This window comes from Rhipicephalus sanguineus, chromosome 11 (genome assembly GCF_013339695.2).
Source record: "Rhipicephalus sanguineus isolate Rsan-2018 chromosome 11, BIME_Rsan_1.4, whole genome shotgun sequence".
Lineage (NCBI taxonomy): Eukaryota > Metazoa > Arthropoda > Arachnida > Ixodida > Ixodidae > Rhipicephalus > Rhipicephalus sanguineus.
This window is the reverse complement of record NC_051186.1, coordinates 75,824,997-75,848,038: the sequence shown is the minus strand read 5'-3', so window position 1 is coordinate 75,848,038 and position 23,042 is coordinate 75,824,997. Positions and strand designations below refer to the sequence as shown.

Here is a 23,042-nt window from a genome sequence, read left to right as displayed (position 1 = left end):
CTAGTTATTACATCCCACGCCAGACAAATCGACGCCGCGGGAGAGTGCGCCGATGACGACGCGAGCGCAGGTAGTTTATGATGATGATAATTTCTTCTTGTGGCGAGCCGGGTGTTTGCCAAGCTTAAACAGCTCAGCTGTTCAAAACGACTTGCGCTAAAAATTTTCGTAAGAGAATTTTTCGGCGAATCATGACGCAGGACATGTCATTAGCGTAGCCGGCTGACCAAAGGGAAAATGCTCTTACGAAACAGAAGTCCTGGCACTCATTATTGGCAGTCATTAATGATTGTTCATAATGGGCTAGCTTTTATTTTTATTTGATATAAACGGCCTACCTGAAAGTCCAGCACATTCGTCCCGTATAATCGATGCGGACGATACGACTATACTAAGTAAAGGTAAAGAGGTTGACTGGATGTTATTGAAACTAAATACCGACTTGATAAAGATCGTTAATGGTTCGATAATATTAAATTAAATATAAATGCTAGAAAGCCAAACGTCATTGTATTTTCGTCGCCTAATTGAATTATATCTAAGAATCCTTCTGTCTACGTAGGCGGTACCAGAGTGACGCTACTCCTAGGACAATGTTCCTCAGGGTCGAACTTGATGAACATCTAAAGCTTAACATGTATTACAGCTTACGCGGAATGCCGCATATGCCATTCGAATCTTGCTAAAAGTTCTCCCTTTCTTTCGTTTCGAAATACTGCTGCCAAATTACTGCGATTTCTTTCACAGCAATATAATCTATTGCATTTCATCATGGCGAAATGAGTACGCCACTCATTTATCAGCCATCCAACATCTTCAGAACCATGCAATGAGAATACTAATAACTTTCAGTAGTGTCGTGTCAAATGCGTCATCCTTATTCTGTTCACATCGAATTTTATCAGTTCCGAAGCTGCACAAATATTTTCTCGGCATTCTTATTTGCAAATGTGTGAATAGAAAACTTCCCATTCCTTTACTACACTAAAGTCAGTTTCCTCAGCCGTCATTGACTCGTTTTGCGAAGGCTAATAATTTACTTATTACCCAAACCCCGGACTAATTATGGCAAGTTTACCATAAAATTTTCGTCTGTATCCTTGTGGAATTCTTTGCCTCTGGATATCAAGAATGGATCCCTCGAAATGTTCAAGAAAGCCTTGCGTTTGCTCTTATCAATTTCATATTGCTTTATATAATTCAAAGTGACGGTTATTGTGTTTTATTGTATCTTTGTTTTTCGTGCTTTTTGTATAAAATTTCGTATGACAAATGCCTGTTTTTTCGTGCTTATCAGTATATTCTGTATACCTTTTTTCGTATTTTTACCACTGTCTACTATAGCATTATATCTCTGATGTATGATTTTATAGGAGGTCGTATACAGGTATCTGTATTATCAAATGCAGGGTATCACTTGTATTTCTGATTCTACTAAAGATAACAAAAATAAAAACCAATTGTCAGTCGTTGTCTTAGGACGCGAGACCCCAACAGTTATTATTGCGATAGTATTTATATGGACACTCTCGGCTGGTTATTGCCGTCAGCGTCAGTGTTGCCGTCATGTCCCATATATATATGACAGCAACAAAGAGAAATAATTCACAAGACATTTTTCTCGAAACGCACGACCGGGGATTTGAACCTGCGACCTCACTCCGCAGCCCGCGGCGTTGAACGCCTCGGCCACGGAGCATGCGTCGTTCAGCACACTAACAGCGAGCTATTTATACATAGCTTGCACGTGACGTCACAGGCATTTTCTCTGCGCAGGGGCCCCAACATGGCGGCCACCGTGACTTCTTTATCGCTTTAGAGTCTGTCAGTGCAGAGGAGGACATCCAGTCGTTCGGTCCCCGCGTTCTTTTGTGCTCTCCCCGCTTTCTTTTTTTCGCCAGCCGCGCCAAGGGGGAACACAAAGAAACGCAAAGATTTGGGTATGAAATATGCTTGGGGGCACCGGCACTAATCTGGGGGGGAGCCGCCTCAGTTTCTTGCTCCGCGTGTTCGAGCAAAAGTTCACACAGCGTCTCAGCGAGCTGGTACCCCAAGATGTCGGCTACGGTGACGTCAATGCAAGCTATGTATACACATTGTTTACCACCGGTGCTACGCATAGCCCGCAGGCGCTTCAGCGTGTTCTCTTCATCACCTGCGAGCCGGTGCGAAGGGCGCGCTTTAAAGGTCGGCGCCCCACTCGGTTTTCACCGGAGTTGAGATGCACGAGCGCCTCCTACATGTACTACCTGCACATTACCCTACAAGGCCTGGTCACCCGTGCGCGTGCCTATCTCTTTTTCTTTCTTTTTTTTTGGAGGGGGGGGGGGCTCTACGTCATGTGCTTTCACTGTGCCTTCATTTCATCGTCGAGCAAGTACCTGATGCCACCGATGTGATCGGTACAAACAGAGGTGGTATTAAGGGACAGAAAATGCCCTCTTGAAATGAATTGGTGAGAGCACGGGGACAGCACAGCAAACTTTATGTGGCGGAGAATATCATTGATTACTAAAAGGGCAGTAGAGAGAGAGAGGGGGGGCGAACTGTGCTTCCCTGGGCTGAAACTAGCGTGGCCCCTTCGTAAAGAATCACGAGTCTCTTGAAACGCAGGTAAAAATCATCGTGAGGAACAGGAACTGTACGTCGCACCATTGCGCACCAAAGTAGTGACGCACACTTGTTTCGCACAGTTATACAGTGCGCTCTTCAATTATACAGGAGGTGTAATTGAAGAGCGCACTGCAAGAATATCAGGACCTTTTTTTCTGATTGAAGTCTTTCGTGCAAAAGCTCGGTCGCTTTTCTAACCATCCAACTTGCCTTTTGGTGTGTCGCTTGAGTGCACAAGACCTCATGGTGAAATCTTTTCGATAATTATGACTGCCGGCCATATCAAAAGCTTCAACTTACGTCGCATATTTCCAAGGATCTCTCCTTGATGCGTCTGTGATGATGATATCAAATTTCGATCGCGAAACACCTCGTCGTTGTGATGCCGTTTCTTGAGTTCATTGAAAGGGCATGCGCTGCCGAGACGACCTGTATGCCTCGGCGATCGGAGGCTGTCAAGGTATATATGTTGCGGAGTAAAAGGTTTCGAGGTCAATTCACGAGTGCAATTTCGAAGGAACAAAGGGAATAACAAGTGCAAATCCTACGCACTCTTCAAAATGACGCTATGCGAAGCAATCAGCGAGAAGCTGCATACACCACATTGTTTGGCTTTGATACAAGTCATATCATTTATTATCGCACGTTTTTGTGCATGCATGTACATTATGGTATATCTCCTATGTTAATATGACGACAGCCACGGCTTCATAATGTTTTGATTATGTCTTTTGTGCTATTCAAGTAATGACACAGACAACACTCATCTCTTAATGGGACGCAAAAAGTTAGGTGGTCAGTCTGCGGCGGCTAACAGTTGCGCGCCGTCGTCCATTCGCCGACAACTTCATGCATAAGGCGTGCGGTTACCGCTTCTGTTGATATCATATTTGAAAGCAAAGCATGGCATGGAGCGAGGTCGTGCGGCGGCGACTGCTTTGCAACGCACCCAAGTATCAATGCGATGCGCCGCACAACAAATTGTGGGCACCAGCCACGCTAATCCCAGTGTTCTCTTAGCCTATAACCTTATCCTATATAGTCTCAGCCAGTTCTTTTTCAACAATGAGCAATATGACCGGGGGAGGTGCTTCGCCTGCCGTTGCGGCTAGGCGAGCTAAGTAGTAGGTCACCGCCGCTGCTGAGGAATGGTTGCGTATCTTTGTGAAATTATTTGCCTCATATATACCATAATCAAAACAAGGACGCGATTGATGTTCAAATTTCGCATTACAAAGTATCATCGTTGTCGGTGAACCTTTATTTTTCGCAAAACATGCGTCCGGCCCGGGTGCCCATTTATTGCCCTTTATTTTTTAAGCGACTAAAAAAAAGACGCACTTAATGCGTATCTTAACCAGAGCAAGGAAATTTTGGTATATACTAAATTAAGGAGACAACCACGAGCGCAGCTAGACGTATATAGGCGGCTAGATAGATAGATAGATAGATAGATAGATAGATAGATAGATAGATAGATAGATAGATAGATAGATAGATAGATAGATAGATAGATAGATAGATAGATAGATAGATAGATAGATAGATAGATAGATAGATAGATAGATAGATAGATAGATAGATAGATAGATAGATAGATAGATAGATAGATAGATAGATAGATAGATAGATAGATAGATAGATAGATAGATAGATAGATAGATAGATAGATAGATAGATAGATAGATAGATAGATAGATAGATAGATAGATAGATAGATAGATAGATAGATAGATAGATAGATAGATAGATAGATAGATAGATAGATAGATAGATAGATAGATAGATAGATAGATAGATAGATAGATAGATAGATAGATAGATAGATAGATAGATAGATAGATAGATAGATAGATAGATAGATAGATAGATAGATAGATAGATAGATAGATCACAGTTACAAAGCAAGGTAGCCAAAGCAGCAAGTTGTAGGAAGCACAAAAGAAGCCAGGAACTTCTACTAGGGGAAAGTTATATCATATTTTTGTACCATGTACTACAAATGCACTCCTTGCGTCAAAACTTACGAAGTTATGGACCGTTTCAGTACAGATATTGTGTCTTTAGCGACGAATTGGAGTTCTCAGTCGACGCTGCCATTTGATTGGCTGCGGGCTCGCTTAACTCTAAGCGCGCAAGGGAGCCTGCGCGATGTACCGTAACCCTGCGACGGTCGTTAAGCAGCTTATACGACTGCTGCATCAATTACCGTTCGGCGAATGTGAAGCAAGCAGAACGGAGAAATCCAAGAGACTAGTGACTCATGGCGCAAAATACACACTTCAAGAGCACGTCACTTTTGCTTTTATTTCCATTGTCGGGCTTTTCCCGTGTAGTTGACCATTGTCCTGACATTTTACCTCTTTCGCATCATAACAAATGTTCGCCTCCTACAGCAAAAGAGTATTTATTGTACCCGTGTCCGTAATGTCGCATAGCAAACATATGGCCTGTCTTACATACAGATGTCTGTAAAACATCGATGTACCAATGTGTAAGAAATGAACGATTGTTACAAGAAGCAGTAGCCAATTCACGCGCGAAATAATCGAGACCAAAAGGATTGATACTTTCGGTGATAAGTGCGTGTCAGAGTAGACGAATATTTTATTTTCAAAATAATTACGTTGCCTGGGTCGTCATTCATTGTTTTGTTTGTTTATTTTTTTTGTTTTGCTCTTTGCGCATGCGTGATATATGGTCACGAGTTTGCTTATATATTCGGCTCTGGGATTCTCAATAAAGTATTGCAAGTAAGAGCCGTTGTGTCTCACGTGTTCTTCGCTGTTCTCGTCTCGTAGTGCGCTTAATCATCATTTGTCACGTCTTACCGACACGCCCAAATAGCCGCGCTATCTGCGTCTTCGTTGACACTAGCATTAGCTTCTAAGAGCGACGGGTGATAAGAAAAAAAAACTCACAGGGTCACTTATGCATCCGCCTAAGACGACTCGAAGGCGAAAGACTTCTTTTCTTTTAGTCCATATTTTGATCTCGCCCCCTTCCGAAAACTTTCTGCTCTTAACGAGATTTTACACTGCCTCCAAGATCGAAGGCATTGCAAGCTTTCAGCACATCACCTGCTTTTCTACTGCCTCCGTGGTCGTGCCACCTTTGACCAAGCGACGATGCCGCGCGATGACGTAAACACGTGACGACAGATTATGTGACATCCTCATTACGCGATAATGACGTCACTATTTCGGCCAACTGTGACGCCAAGATGACTTCACGTAGTGACGTTATCACGTGATGGCTTCTTGCATCCCTCTTGTTGACACCGCCGGCGATAAATTTGCGCGTTTGATGAGGCATCTAAGGCTTTCGCCTTATTAGATAGCACGGAAACACAGAGCTCCTTCAAAACGCGGCGCCAGATCACCGGGGCAGAGTTCGCTTTGTACTTGCAGCATACAGCTTTTGGGATTTCTTAGCGAAATCAGCAGGTATGTACAGAAAGGGAAAACCATATATAAAAAAAGAAGCCGCACCATATGATTTGTAAACACAGCAGGTCGCGTTGTGTAATTCATACCTTTAACGTGTTCCACATCCTTGAAGATATTGACGCCACTAACTGATTTGCCTGTTGCATCACGAAGTGATTCCACGAGATGTCTGTGTTTGCGTAGTGTGACAATGACTATGAGAGGGCATTAGGGTTCTACGGTCGCATCAGACACATAAATTTTGCAGCGTTTTCTCGGACGTAGGCGGGAGCCGTTTCGTTGGGGTCGCATGGTGTAAGTTTCGAGCGTTCGTCGAAGAACAGGCCTTTCTTCCTGAGTGAGATGATGTAGCTGGTGTCGGATTTTTCGGCGATGTCTCCCCACCGCACTCCGTCGTCCCGCTGCGCCGCTGCCAGCTTCATCTGCGTGGTAGAACGTAAGAAAGACGTTACACTAAATTCACCGTCTTGCAGCCAGTAAGGTTAGAAGAAATTGTTGCATATTGTTCTCATTGAATTGTTGCCCCTCTTAGCATCTACAGCATTGCGCTGATGATTACAACGTTGCATTTTACCGTGGCTTTTTTCATAAGCGCTTTTTACTAGGCGTTTAACCGAACGCTAACGTAGCCAAGATTGCCGAAATTAATATGCAGTTATTCACTGTATGACACGCTAATACACACATGCCGCATCTGGCAAGGCAATACTTACGTTTTCTTCTCGATTAAATTCGAGTTATTTAGCCATAGTGAAAAGGACCGATGAATGCAATAATTGTTTGTTCTTTTTACTACCTATTACACATTTTGTTGTTGGCGTGCTACATTCGGCAGAACGATATTTTAGCTTTTTGAGCAGCTTCCCGAAGAGCCTTCACAAGGGCAAGGATGTCTTTGGTTAGTCGGAAAGTACCCATATCTCGCAGACCACGTCAGCGAGACTCCATCATCTTTTTTTCTAAGTTGACATCTGTTACGGTCAATGCGGCGAATGCGACTCCGAAAGTGCTACGTGAACAAACACTTGGAGCTTAGAATAACAGAGAGCTGAGCTAGTTGGTAAGTATTCATTCTAAAAAGACAGGGCGTGCAAACACGGACACAAGAAAGAAGTCAGGACACCACAAACGCCGGCGTTTGTGGTGTCCTGACTTCTTTCTTGTGTCCGTGTTTGCACGCCCTGTCTTTTTCGAATGAACACTTTGAGGTTGTTCGAAAGGGCATATATATATATATATATATATATATATATATATATATATATATATATATATATATATATATATAGCCCTGTGATCATAAGGTTTTACAACTTCACAGAAAAGATTTGAGTAATTGCAAGAAGCTCAACAATAGCTCGACATCTACATCGGAAGACTTCTCGGCCTCAGTACGTGACGTGCGCAGTAAACTTTGGCAGTAGGGGTGTGGGAATATCAAATTTTTCGAATACGAATCGAATACGAATATCCACCTTCGAATATCGAATCGAGTATCCAATATCAAAGGAAAAATGTCTCCACAGTAACGATATTTTATTTAACATGTAGCTATTTGAAGGAAAAACACATTAAGAGCCTGATTGGCAACACAACATACAATGCTATCTCCAGAACACAATGTCCAGGCTAGCACAATGCACATCAGAACACAAGCAAATATCACGGCACAATTGAAAGTAATGACAACATGTTATTATTGAAGAAATATGAGTTGCTCCACATGATCACGCAGCAGGCGATCCCTTCTAACAGACCCCCCCCCCCTTGGAACAGAAGTGGCTGGTATAGGGAGGTACATGGGGCAAAGCTTTGCCAGACTGGGGTATCTGAATGTGCCTACAGTCCGCCACCAGTCACGTGGGTCACTGTCTTTCTTCAGAAGTGGTCCCGCATAGTGAACGAGTGGTAGTGCGGCACGTTACGGCCGCATAATATTGAAAATATACGGTTACATGATCGCCAACAGCGCTGCACGTCGGAGATGCACCAGCAATAAATCATACGTATTGGGGCGCTCGTCGCAGGCAGATATCGTGCCTCCGTGTACTTACGATGTTTATCGCTCCTCTCGGCAAAGTTTTTAGCGATACGAACGCAGCAGAAATGTGGAAGACGAGTTATTTTATGCATGATAATCGAATCGCATATTCGAATTATTCGAATATTCGAAGTTATCGAATATTCGAAACTTTTCGAATACATGATTTTCGAATCGAATACGAATATTTCGAATGTAATATTCGATGAATATTCGAAACTTTCGAATATTCACACACCCCTATTTGGCAGTCTTGTAAAGCAGAGAGCGATGCGGGCGATAAGGTAACACTACTTTACGATAAGCTCAAAGTGAACGATCAACTGTACCTATGGAATGACGAACAAAAATGCAGACTGCCTTTGAGAGGCGTGCGTCACGACGGCGCCGGGAAGTCCAAGGACCACAACGCATGACGAGCACAGGGTGTGCATTCACTTTCCTTAATAAGCTTTAATGCAAGGAGTATTGTGAATAAAGTTGCAAAACTAGAAGATATATCGCTCATTCACTCTCCTGACGTTGTGGTCACAACCGAAACATGGCTACACGGCGACATTCATGATTCAGAAATAGTTCCTCCCTCCTATTCTCTTATGCGCACCGACCGCGATAGTCGCGGCGGTGAAGTCGCTGTCGCAGTGCGTAAGGATTTATCGTTTTGTAAATAGCAAGGCATTCCAGATCACGAAAGTGTGTGGGGCACTGTATATGTCCATGAAATCCCCGAGCTGTTTGGTGATATTTAGAGGAAGCCAAACGCGTCTGACGAATACATCATAAAAATTCACGACTTCCTTCACGGCAAGTTGAAAGACAGTACTAAGCTAATTCTTTCCGGAGATTTTAATTTGCCTACTATTGATTGGAATACGCTGACAGCTGGTAGTAGAGATGTTTCTAGTTCTGAGTTGCTTTTGAATGTAGGGTTCAGTTTTTCATTATCTCAGCTTGTCACAGAACCAACGCGCATTCAGGGGCATACGCTTTCAATAATAGACCTTGCATTTATCTCTAACCATCTAACAGCTGACGTCACACTAGAAGAGGGCATATCTGATCATAAACTTGTTCTTCTAACAATCACCATCGGCCTCAGCGTACCAGTTCTTAAATCACGTGTAGCTGTTAAAAACTACAATAGAGCTGACGCTGTCAGCATTACTGACTACCTCAAAGTAGCGTTAGAAACCTTTTCCATTGAAAATCACCATACGGTGAATAATCTATGGCTTAAACTATAAGCAGATGCAGATGCAGAAACATCGGAAGCAGATGCAGAAGCCACGCAAGCTGTTTCGGCGTAGCGTGTCAGATGGTAGACAGCTGTAACGATCCATGGATTACCGGTGACTGTCATAGGAAGCGGACCGTACAGATCGATGCCGACTACCTCAAATGGTTCCAGCGGACACGGGAGTGGTTGCAGTTGTCCGCTTTGAGCTGATGTGGGAAGCTTTCGACGCTGACAAAGCACGCACGAAGCAACGTTCTTCGCTACACTAGTGGACAAGCCCAGCCGGTAGTAGTGACATCTGATGCGATCGTACGTTTTCTGAAATCCCAAGTGTCCAGCGGTCATGTCGTCGTGGTATGCCTTGAGCACTTGAGCTCGAAGAGAGCGAGGGAGAACGGGCACCCAGCGTTGACCGTCAATATAATAAAATATCGTGAGGAAACATTCGTTCCCACGCGAATCAAACGTACAAAACACAGAAACCCGTGGATTACGCGTGGTGTACTACACCTGAAAAGAAGGCTGCAAAGAATGCGAAAGAAAAAAACGCAATCCTGACGATATCCGCCGACTTTCTGATGAGCTAAGGCATCTATTAGGAAACGCAAGGGACGTTTTTTTTCCAGTGACATCAACAAATTTTATGACACAGCATCCACAAAAGATTTGGCGCTATCTATCCAAGCCCCCGGACCACGTTACTCAAATCGTTACTAACGGGACTATTACCGATGAACCTCGCACTATTGCCAACACATTTTAACAGGTACTTTCAGTCGGTTTTTACACGTACTTCTGCGTGTGCTGAAAGCAAAACTCTGCTAAATTCTGCATTATCAATATCGGAACTAGTCATTACTCATGATGGAATACGTAACTTGTTGCTACGGATTGACGTTCAAAAATCTTCAGGCCCTGACAATCTTTCAGATGCCTTTCTCCGGCGCTACGCAGAATAAATAACTCCCTTCCTGCAGGCACTTTTCGTATCATCGCTTCAAACAGCCACTCTGCCGACGGACTGGCTTCGTGCTAGGGTCCTTCCTATTCATAAAGGGGGTGACAAGTTGCTTGTGACCAATTACAGGCCAATTTCACTGGCTGGTTCTTGTTGCAAACTAATGGAGCATATAATCAACAAGGCAATCACCGCCTATACTTAGAAGGTAACAACCTACTTTACTCCAAACAGCATGGCTTTCGAAAAGGGCTGTGTGCCATACCTCAACTTCTCGACATAGTACGTGCCTTTGCTACCATATAATTAACTGAAGACTTCAATCTGACGCAATATTTATAGATTTCTCTAAAGCATTTGATAACGTGCCCCATCAAAAACTAATTGACAAGCTGAAGGTTATCGGGATTGAAACCAATATAGTACACTGGATAGCCGCCTACCTCTCAAACCGCAGTCAGCACGTTAAAGTAAACGGCGCCGAATCTGAAGAGTTAGATGTTTACTCGGGTGTCCCACAAGAGTCTGTGCATAAGGGTGCGAACTGTACCACGCGAACCACTGCTGGCATTTCATTCGGAGGCAACTCGCCCAATGCGTCCAACTCGCCCAAACTATGCTAGCTGTCCGCAATAACCAGCTGGTCGATGAAGTTATCAATTTTAGTTTGTCGGCAGACGTTTTTGTGTACGTGACTACAATTGGGAGTGGAGTGTGAACTTTCGTTCAAATGTGTTTACATAACGCTAACGTCTTCGAATAAGCCATAAAATTCATCGCGCTTCGCTTCCAAAGCAGCGCAGACTCTCTACTCGCTTGGCGGGACGTTCGCGCTTTCATATAAGCAATTTCAACGCCATCCAGCCCAATGAGCGACGCTACGAACTCGGTGGCATGATCCTGACCGCGATAGCTCCGTGTATATATAAGATACGTTAAATGTTAATGTTTCTTAACCTCCTGTAATGCTAGCAACCATCTAAAGAACTATCATTACACGAAAATACCGCTAGTAGTCGAGGAACGCCGTGCGACGCGAGCGAATATAACGAAAATGCTGCTGTTCTAGCCGCAGCCTAGCAGACGACAAAAGCCAAATCCCCGCATTTGCGTCACCGGAGCGCCGTTCGCAGCGCCGCCATCGGTGGCTCACCAGGCCAAAATATGGCTCTGGGCCACGGTGTGCTCTGGGCCTAGCAAGGCGGACGCTGGCGCGGCGCCGTTCGCGATCAAACGCGACCTCATCATAGAGTTCTTACTACTGCCAACTCGCTTAAGACGTGTACTGTTATGATGCGCGTTTAAATGTGGACCACAGGCTGAACGTGAAGAGCGGCGGGGGAAGCAGAGCGGGCCGGTTCGCCGAGATAGCGGGTGCCGCTGTTCACTTACGAAATGGCCTTCCATCGCGGCTCGTTATCTTGTTTGTGGCTTAGAAACCGGCACCGCCTTGCAGAAATGGCACATTTCAAACAGCGGTTTATTTGATGAGGAATCATTTCGTGTCAGAAACAAAGCCTAGCCAATCTTTTCCATGTCGCCGTCAACCGCGATACCGGCCAGTGCTTCGGGCCTTGGCCAGAGTGATCGGAGACATCGGAACGGCGAGCAGCGGACCAGCGACGCAGGAGCCACCGGTGGCGTGACGTTACACGTCTCTTGCGCTGCCTATTGAGTACGGCCGTCAGACCAACGCGGCAGCCGTGCGGAAACAATCCGGAAGTTGGTTACCCGTGTGGCGTGCTAATCGACTCATGGTGCTGTTGGAACCTGTCGGATGTCTTTCGCTTCCGGCTGTGGGCGCAAAAAGCCGTTCAAATTCCCACCATGTGTACAGCACTTCGGGCCGCAGTGTGTGAGTGACCTCTAGGGCCCGTACCGCGTTCGCGGTAACATAAGGCGGCCGGCCATGTCCCATTTTTTGTGTTCACGGAAGGCGTAACCATACGATGAAGTGTCCTGCATGCTAGCAAATGCAAGGTACGGTGTCCAGGAGGAGCTTCGAGACTACTCTATTGCAGCCCGTAGAAACCGGAAAGTGAAATTTTGGTTGCTATTTTGCCTAATCCTTTAATCTTGAAGCACAAACTTTCGGAGTTAGAACAAATAAACAGCTTTTCATCAGGGGCAAATTGCTTATAAATATGACAAATCTGTCTACGACATTGTCAAGCTACCGTACTCTTTGTACACAAGAAAAATACATCGTACTGTTTGCGCAACTCTCTCAGGCTTTCCGGGGTGCTCTTTTTAGTTTTTTTTTTATTGCGAGAGCGATGATATTGACACTGTCCGCGGGGTTTTGCAGCGCCGCAGCCCTCATATTCAGTATGAAGTCCAAATCAATACCATCACCCCGCGCATCGTATGTACTACGCTGTGGTAAAAGCACGCGAGCGCGGGGAGATGAAATGAGCCGGTCACCTCCGTCTCACGAAGGGACAATGCCATAACATTGGCCCGCGTGCGAGGCCTGGCGTCATTGACTCTTCGGGAAGAGAGGAAACACCCCGCCCGTCTTTCGTCGGAAGGGGGTCGGAAGACGATGGAAATGTGAGGGGGGGGGGGGGTAGGGTGCGTCACTCTAGCAGCAGGTAAAAGCATGGTCTCGAAGAGCGCGCACCGACGCGCAATCTTGAAGGTCATGATTAAAGTGTCTCGATGCCGGCGAAGAACACAGGCCGCGCTAGCATCGGGGAGTCGCCCTAGACGCAGTTACGTGTTTGCCTTTTGCTACGTGTTAGCGTGTGACGGCTCGTTGTCGGAGTAGTGCAGCTTCCAGATGCACCAACGTTGTTTCACCGCCGACTGCTTCGAGTGCGACAGAACCAACTAATAACTGCTGCGATAAGCGCTGCAGGAAGCCAAAGATGTCGACGCGCGAATTCCGTCCATTGGTGGAGCGAGACAGAGGCCGGCAGGACGTGGAACACCTGCGCGCGTTCGCGGCTCAAGCTACGATCCTCTGCCTCTCGTGTTGCTGAGGCGCAGTGTGGTAGTGCATGCATGAGCACAGGCGTAGGTTACCCTATTACTCGCGAGCGTATACCGGGCTTTGTCCCTGCTAAATTGACGACGCTTTGAAGAAGTGCATATCGAGTACCAGTGTTCTTTATGTGCTTGTTGATATCATCTTTGCGCGAGATTCAGGATACGCTGTATCCAGGTATATTGTCACGTGGTCGTGACGCTGAGGAAGGCAGCACTCGGTGTGTCCAAAATGAAACTATTTTTGTCAACCTACAGCAATACACACTGTACACTCATAGCGGCGAACAGAGCGTCGGCCGTCGATAAACTGCACATCGCTGGGATGCGCCGTCTTTTATACATCAGGCATCCAACATTCTAGCCTTATCACTGGTGGTTGCGCCAGCTCTGGAATAATCTTGACTAATCGCGTCATGTGCGCAATATTGACAAAATGATCTACTACAATTTGGAATGTTCCCAGACATTCTAGCGCGGCCCGCGCAAGACAGCGATCACACGTGCACCGGACCAGTTACACAAACAGCAAACGAAGCTCGCGTGGCATTGCCCCCCTCTGAAAAAGCATCGCCCCGATCCTTAAAACGGAACATAGAATTGAAAACATGCATGCAATACAAAAGAAACATAATAAAGCAAGCAAAAATTGGAGACCAAAGGTTGCTTAACGCGCATAGAAAGGCCTCGGGCGTACCACATGCACGACCTCGGGGCGTGCCCGGCGCCGCTGAGAGTTCGTCATGCCGTCAGTGTTACCCTCGTAGTCAAGTTCGCCGAGACATCGAAGTACCCTGTATGGTCCGAAGTATCGTCGAAGAAGCTTCGCGCTAAGTCCCCGTCAGCGCATTGGCGTCCAGGCTCCGACACGGTCACCAGGCTGGTATTCCACGTGGCGGCATCGAAGGTTGTAACGACGGCTGTCGGTCTTTTGCTGGCTCTGGATGCGCAGACGGGCGAGTTGTCGGGCTTCTTCGGCGCGCTCAAGGGGGACGCCGACGTCGATGTCTTCTTCGTCGGACACGTTGGGTAACATGGCATCGAGCGTCGTTGCCGGGCTCCTTCCGAAGACCCACTTGTACGGCGTCATTTGCGTCGTTTCTTGCACGGCCGTGTTGCATGCGAAGGTCACGTACGGAAGGACGGCATCCCACGTCTTGTGTTCGACATCGACGTACATGGCCAGCATGTCGGCGACGGTCTTGTTTAGGCGCTCCCTGAGGCCATTGGTCTGTGGGTGGTACGCTAGGGTTTGGCGGTGGCTTGTTTGGCTGTATCTTAATATTGCCTGAGTTAGGTCAGCAGTAAATGCTGTACCTCTTTCTGTGATGAGGACCTCTGGGGCGCCATGACGAAGTACACTGTTTTCAATGAAGAACTTTGCTACCTCGGAGGCGCTGCCTTTGGGCAGGGCCCTTGTCTCTGCGGAGCGTGTGAGGTAGTCGGTAGCTACGATGATCAATTTGTTTCCGGAAGTCGACGTCGGGAACGGCCCCAGCAAGTCGATCCCGATTTGCTAGAACGGGAGGGGGGGGGGGGAGGGGGCTCGATTGGCTGCAGAAGTCCGGCCGGCCTAGTCAGCGGTGTCTTCCGTCTCTGACAATCATGGCAAGTCATTATGTAACGAGCGACGTCGGGGCCAAGGCGCGGCCAGTAGTACTTTTCCTGCATTCTTGCAAGCATGCGGGAAACACCAAGGCGTCCTGCCGTCGGTCATCGTGCAGGGCCTGGAGGACTTCTGGTCGCAATGCAGAAGGGACCACGAGAAGGTACTTGGCTCGAAGTGGTGATAAGTTCTTTTGGAGAACGCCGCTGCGTAAGAAAAACGACGCCAGTGCTCGCTTGAATACTATCGGAACGAAGGCGGTCTTGCCCTCGAGGTATTCCATAAGGCCTCCGAGATCCGGGTCGCATCGCTGTTGTTCAGCGAAGTCGTCGGCACTTATGGTTACCAAGAAGCAGTCATCATCCTGGTCGTCTTGCGGCGGCGGGTCCACGTGGGCACGAGACAGGCAGTCGGCGTCAGAGTGTTGTCTTCCCGACTTGTAAACGACGGTAATGTCGAATTCTTGAAGTCTCAAGCCCCATCGTGCGAGAGAAACTGAAAGGTCCTTCAAGTTAGCTAGCCAACACCAGGCGTGGTGGTCTCTCACAACTTTGAAGGGCCCAGTCTGGTCATTTCTTCTGTCTGTTTGAAGGGAAGGGTCTGGTCATTTCTTCTGTGAAGAGCGCCACGTTTTCATTTGGCAGCTGCACGCGGGTTTCGAGCAGAGCCTCGGCTCTTTCCTTGCGGACGACGTTGGTGAATGTTGCCAGGAACCTGGTTGCGAAAAATGTCCCATGTTGTCAGGGTTCGCTCTTGGTTCTCGAACCATGCTCTAGCTGCGTCCTCCAAGGCGAAATAGACATGCCGTAGCTTGCCTTCACAGCTCCATTTGTTGGAAACACACGCCACACGGTCGTACGCTTCGAGCCAGTTTTCTGGGTCTTCGAAAGATGATCCTCGGAAGGTTGGCGGCTTCCTGGGTTGATGCAGCATCACTGTCGCGGATGGTGGCACAGTGGCTGTCATCGTTGCCGCAGTCATGGTCATGGCCTTCGTTTTCCGGATCTTGTCTGGTAGGAGCCCGTGCTCTTGTGGTAGACCTCGCTGCCTGCGGCTAGCTCGCTGGTCGGGGTTGGCGTCGATGTCTTCTTCGCGATTGGGACTGGGTTCACGGCTTGATGGGGGTGTCCGGAACATGAACGAACAGAACCTCCACCAGATGTCACGTGGTCGTGACGCTGACAAAGCCAGCACTCGGCGTGTCCAAAATGATACTTTTTATTTGGCCGAATATGTGGCCGCGAAACGGAAATTCAACCTACAGCAATACACACTGTACACTGATAGCGGCGAACAGAGCATCGGCCGTCGATAAACTGCCACATCGCTGGGATGCGCCGTCTTTTATACATCATGCACCGAACGTTCTAGCCTTATCACTGGTGGTCGTGCCAGCTCTGGAATAATTTTGGCTATTCGCGTCATGTGCGGAATCTTGACAAAATGATCTACTACAATCTGGAATGTACCCGGACATTCTAGCGCGGCCCGCGCAAAACAGCGATCACACGTGCACCGGACCAGTTACACAAACATAGCAAAAGAAGCGCGCATGGCAATATGTTAAATAGTTCAGCTACCACAACGGTTAAATCATGATTATGGGCGTTAGTCGTCGCGATGGAAATATGCCACTAGGCGTCAACACGGATGCATCCACGTCAAAGGGTGATGTCGCTGCCAAACACCAATAGACATTGTACAAGCTCTCATATACCACTACACAATAAGCACTGCTTCAGTGAAGACATATTTCACTTTCGTGTTATACCGATTCCTATGACGGAGCGATCAGCCATGTTTTGTTTTTTTCCGGCACTGTCTTTCAGGTTACTACAGTTTCTTAAAGGAGCAGTGACATCAACTTTACGCATGTCGCGTTTTCTTCGTCCACGTGTAGTTATTTCCTTTCTGGTCAGGCTGGCACACCATCCACAGTCTTTCTCCTTTGACCAAATTCGATAATAGTAAATGCCAGCACAATTTTCGGGAGCCCGCAAAACCAATACAGTGAACTCTGATATCGTTGAATCTACAAAAGAATGTAGTCTGAAATCACACCACATGAGATTATAAAAGCAGCGTGCTGTTATTCAAGAACCACAACAAATGCAGGGAATTAGTTACAATCAACGGTGACACTGTCATGATTAGAAGTTTATCGCGAGGTGCTTGCAAAGCTAAGAGACGGTGTGGTCGCGAGTTCGGGAGAAACTTCAAAATCCTAAGTGACCTATCACTTAGCTGTCGACCTTTATTTAAATGCGCAACTACACAAGTCTAGCATTTCAATTTAATGAAAATGACAGTGGCCGCTGCTCAAGAGAGCCTGCATTTGTCATGCCTGAGTGCGCACAACAGAAGTGAAGACGTTAAAGTACAAAAGAATGCCAAAAAAAAATACACGAGCAACAGGCGCCAAATGCTTGTGCCAAACAGCAATAGTTCTTTAATGTAGCTGTAGCGACCGTCCGCCGGTTCTATCTCTCGTTTCCTAAAAACTCAACACCCATCGACGCATTTGCTCTCCTTTAGCGATTTAGGGGAAATTGTTTCCGCTTCTCAGGAAGCCAGTCCCCACTACTTGTAGCCTTATGCCTTTCTCTTGGTATCGTGGCTGCTCTCCCGACACTAAGATGCCTGCACAGCAATTTGCAAACCTGTTTTTACTTTTAAAAAAATTACAATCCTGTTCTCAAGATGTCAACACGTGTGTTACTTACATCCGCTAAACGGAGCTCCGCACAAGCTGTTAGCACGGGCATTTACATTTCTTTCTTTTTTTGTAAGGTAGTCACGCCCGACACTGCTACTACTTCCTATTGACAGAGAAGACGCCACGATGACGTCCCCTGTCATCGCCGCAGAGCTTCAGCTTACCTACTACTAGAACGTTTAAGCAAGTTACGGTAATACCGTGCCGTACAGCTCATCCTTTATCGCTGGTTCTGCTTTTGCCGCTCCTAATTCCAGTGATGGTACACCGACACTAAAAATATTTTTTTCAAGAATTACTATAGGGTTGCGACGCCTCATTGTTGCCTCGCCGCCAACGCAGGGTCAACGAGGAACCTGTCGTTCGGGGGACGTGCTCTCACTGGAACTGGGAGCGGAAAAAGCACAACGAGCGAGAACGGAGGAGCGGTGCGGTAATACCGCACCGTATGCGGCAGCGTATTACGGCAACATGCTGAAAGACCTTGGTGGCCCGATAAGCAGCGAGTATAGTACAATCATGTACAGGTCCATTTTCAACTCCGATGCATCACTTCTAAGACAACGAGACACTCGCACGTCATCGCTGGTTTTTTTTCTCGCCGTAGAAGACTTGCTTCTAGATACGCCTTCTACAATAGCATACGGCGACCTTAAACGCATGGTTTCGCTGCGCCTCAAGTCAGCAACTCATCTCGAAATTTTGTCCGCCAAACTAGAAGATCTCTCTGAGCGAATAAAGATTCCGACAACTTGTATTTTGTACTCGTGAGATGTTTATCCTGGTAATCGACCTTCTGTACATTGTGACAAGTAGGTTACCAGATGGTTATGCTTCAGCGATGTGTGTGAATATTATTTTACTCCGTGTTTCTGATTCTGTCGCCATAGGAGTTGAAGAGATTGTCTTGTCTCTTGGTGCGTATAGAGGTTCCCTGAAGCACCTTTTATTTTACAGCGAAAGCTGTTATGAGATCATTTCACCGGCCGTTTTTGGCGCCGTAGTTGTCCGCCGCCGCCGCCGCCGGTGTCCGTAACCAGTATCGCTCGAAATAAGAAAAAAAAACTAAATAAGAAAAAAATTCCAGGATGGAACGAGGTTCGAACCTGGGTCCTCTGCGTGGGAGCCCAGTATTCAACCTCTGAGCCATGCCGGTGCTTGAAACTGCTTTGCTAAAAGGTCCTATACAGGCTTCATGTCGGGAAGGAACCACATTAGCATATGCAATATAGCGTGGTAGAAGAGTAAAATAAGCACCAAGCGTCGCACAACGCGAATTCTGTAACCAGGCGTCACACAATGCGAATTGCGCAACGAGCAGGTTGTTGAATGCTTCCAACCCATTACAAAGGACGCTGCCATAATTCTTCATCATCAGGCACAGCATCAACAAAGTGCGCATAATGCCTTACATGGGTTTAGCAGGTACCAACGCTCTCCGTAGAATGACAAAAAATGGCAGAGTGCCTGCTGGCCTACTTCTCAAAAATTACAATTATTTATAGCGTAGTGGGTTCCTCGCAAGTGCACTTGGATTGGTTGCCAAGGAAGCCCATAAGCGCATGATACACTTCCTCTGGGTCTCAGTAAAATTACAATGATTTATAGCGTAGTGGGTTCCTCGCAAGGGCACTTGTATTGGTTGCCAAGGAAGCCCATAAGCGTATGATCCATTTCCTCGGGGTCTCAGTAAAGTTCTTCGCCCCCCCCCCCCCCCGTCTCTTTCCCACGTCAACGTATGTTATACAGCATGACGGGAGAGGGAAATAGCGACCGGGCGTCACCCAATGCAAATTACATAACTGGTGGGCCGTTTAAAGATTCCAACCCATTACAAAGGGCTGAGCCATAATTCTTCATCGTCATCAGTCGTCGCGTGAACAAAGTGCACATAATGCCTTACAGACGTGTAGCTGGTGCCTCACTTCTCCGCAGAATGACGAATAATGGCTTAGTAGGTGCTTCCAAACTTCACAAAAATTGTGATTTATGGCGTAGTGGGTACCTTTCTAGTGTACTTGTATTGTAGCCCCAAGAGAGCTTAACAGGCTCTAGAAACGCCGCTCTTCCAGCTTTCGCTGTGACTGTGCTGCGGTTTTAGCGCAGGCCTGGCGTTTTTTCAAATTAATAGCATAAAACAAAAAAAATTGCAGTTTTGAACTGTGGGTAAGAGACTCGGCCTCGGAGCGTGGGCCCCTACGTTCGAATCCCAACACTGCGAAAAACTTTAATGTGTTTCAAGCATTTATTTATTTGTGGTGATTCATCTTAAGTGAACTGTCCCTATCACAATGATCGCTTTCTCTTATATTGAAAGTCTCAACCAAAACTCGCGCTGACGTGGTACATCTTCTGGCGATTATCTTGATCTCACGCAGCTGTTGCTGACGCCTGCAGGGTAGGCGATGCGTAGCTGCGTGCGCGTTTCCTTTAAAGGGACTGCCTACCGTCCTTCATCGCTTTTCTGTTCTGTACCACAATAGAAAGCGTACGGTCTGAAGTGTCCAAACTTGCGGCAGTTTCTCTGGAAAATGAGTAGAAATTATTCACACAGAATTTTCCGATCTGCGTTCGGTCTTCTTCCATTGGCGCGAAACATGCCCACAACACTGGTTGGTGGACGCGATGACGATTGTACTTCCGGTAAAAATTAAAACCGAAAACACATGTGATTTCTGTAGGATTACTTGAGTAAGACCGAAAGTCGAGCTAGTTGGTACATATTCATCTTGAGAAACTTTTAGCGCAAACTAAGACAGGGACACAGAGGGATGGAACAACACTAGCGCTACTATCAACTGAAGGCTTTATTAGGCCAGAAGAATACATATATACCCGAACTACGTCACTCGCGGCACATGCGCACGGTCAACGGTTCAAACCAAGGCACTATCTCTCCGTATCTATTGTTAACCCCTTTTCTTTTAGGAGCGAAACTTCTTTCTTAGAAATCGTTAATGACGGGTGACTGATGCAAGATGATCCCCTAATGTTGATGTGATAAGCCTCTGCCTGTCCTCGCGTGGTGCGATCACGGTGCTTAAATAAGGTGACCGTTTCAGAGAAGCGTGCTTCGCATCCACACTGCGCAGAATGCATTGCTAAGTGCGTGAGCGGCTTTCCTTTTAACGACGAGAGGTGCTCCCTTAAACGTATGTTAAGGCAGCGAACCGTCTTCCCCACAGTGCCGCGAGTGACGTAGTCCGGGTATATATGTATTCTACTAGCCTATTAAGGCCTTCAGTTGATAGTAGCGCTGGTGTTGTTCCCTCCCTCTGTGTCCCTGTCTTAAGTTTGCGTAAAAGCTTCTCAAGAGGATTACTTTATTTTCGCTGAACACTATTGTAATGAATGTAAGAGTCGTTTTGAGCGCGCTAGCGGTTAATGAAGCCTTAGTGTACGATTATAGAACACTTGTTTTGCTGTAATCACTGTCCATGCGTTTACTTTAGCAGTGCTGCCGCAATCCAAGCCAAGTCAATTCATCAAAAAAGTCGCAGTTTCGCCGCAACGGCGAAGCAATCAATTCGATAGCAACAAATTGGAATGTAGCGAGAAGAACGGAAAGCAGCTCGAAATTTCCAGCGCGTTGCTCAAGCGCAAAGGACGCACGAAACGAACACACACAGGACGAGCGCGAACTATCAAATGTCACAGTTGTTACTTATTCCTGTTTGAACAGCGTGCTCGTTTTGCAAACGCGGCCGCTACAGCGAGCGAAGTGACCTTTGTACGCTGTGTAACTTCAGCGCCAACATCACGGTGAAAGCACAAGACATACAACCCCCCTGCTCCCTTCACGAGGCGCACGCAGGCGACCACGCCCCGCAGGGCGAAGTGCGCCTCGCCCCTCGCGCACTGCGCGCCATCTCGCTGGTGAGTAAGAACGCACGCTGAAGTAAATGGTGTATATAAATAGCCCGCCGTTAGCATGCTGAAAGACGGCACTCTTCGTGGTCTAGCCGTATAACGCCGCGCGCTGCGAAGCGAGAGGTCGGCCTTTCGATTCCGCGCGTGGGATAGGATTTCTGAATCATTTTCTTTGTGGCTTATATATATATATATATATATATATATATATATATATATATATATATATATATACGGTGCATGACGGCGGCGACGGCGACGACGATGGCATAAACCAGCCCAGACTGTCCATATAATTGCTGTCGCAATAAAAGAGATAATAGATGCGGTGCGCCTTCACAGCGCAGCACATGTGAGACATCCTAATAATACAGTGGCACAGTACGACCAGCGCGGAGAGCCGCATGGCATAGCGCATGAGTTGAAGCAGACGAAATCGAAGACGGATGGATGAATGCTATGAGTGTCCGCTTTATAACGGGGCGGTGACAAGTGTGCCACCAGGCTCGACAAATATATATATATATATATATATATATATATATATATATATATATATATATATATATATATATAGACGGCGCCGCAAGCAGCGCCAACGGGCGCCTTTTTGGATGCGTGGGAAGAAAAAAAGAAGAAAATTACTCTCTGGCGCAAACGAAAGGTGCCTCAAGAGAGTAAAATACAATTTCAAGTTATACACGTTTGTTTTAAAGCAAAAGGAGTCCACCTGCGAGGTTTTCTTGTCCTACCAGTAAATTCAACCCCATCGCCGTTGGGTGACGCTAGCGGTCATTCTTTCACGATTTTCAACATTGAATAAATATATAATTCCTTTTTTTATGGGGCAAAAGCATGCTCGTTGCCCCCGATGTGACGAACGATCTTCTCATTTTCACCACAATCAGAAAAATTTTCCCGAGCGGTAGACAGTCCACTTAATCAAGAGTTAATATATCGCGGATGCTCCAGCGCTTTGTCACTGACATTCTGCCCATTCTTACTTACGTAGATCTTTGGGCGCAAAAGCCCGAAGGATGACGTACGTCGAACGACGTACGTCATGGACGACGTACGTCGATGATGGCTCCTGACAGTGCGGCATGATTTTCGTGTGAGAATGATACCGTATAAGAAATGACGCTGTCGAGTCTGAGGACCTACGGAAGTAAAACTTGGCGCTTTCTTAATGAGCATGAGTTATCTTTATTTATTAAAGGTCGTGCGCACTTGGCTGTGGATTGCTTACCCTAAAGGCGTGATCACTGCTGCCTGAGATCAAGATAATTGGTAGAAGCAGAGGAAGAGGGAGTCTTGATGGACACTTTTGATTCATAAAAAAACGAACACAAATTGCGTTAGTGACGCTTTTATTTGTTTTTAAGGATAAGAACTGTTTGTTTGGTAGGTTAGTCTGATTTTCCTAGACGTAGATTTTATGCGTGTACATTAGTGGTATCATCTTGGTTTTGGAGCTAAAGTAAGCGGTCGACGTCTAGCACCCTACCTTTTCCTTCCTAGTCCTTCTTTTGTAGATGTTTATTTCTTTCCTGTTAACGCTATC

The 23,042-nt window shown here is 46.6% G+C and overlaps 1 protein-coding gene across 2 annotated transcripts in view; it reads right to left on the bottom strand.

Moving 5' to 3' along the window:
* Positions 1 to 4,656: 4,656 nt before the first annotated feature.
* The window catches only part of LOC119374355 (beta-1,4-mannosyl-glycoprotein 4-beta-N-acetylglucosaminyltransferase), a 37,229-nt gene continuing 18,843 nt past the window's right edge, over positions 4,657 to 23,042 (bottom strand). The window contains exon 3 of one of the 2 annotated variants that reach the window (XM_049410902.1): positions 4,657 to 6,484. In XM_049410902.1, coding sequence (XP_049266859.1) covers positions 6,278 to 6,484 — 207 coding nt within the window. In that variant the 3' untranslated portion in view covers positions 4,657 to 6,277. The remainder of the gene's footprint in view (positions 6,485 to 23,042) is intronic. The other variant, XM_049410901.1, reaches the window with a different exon arrangement.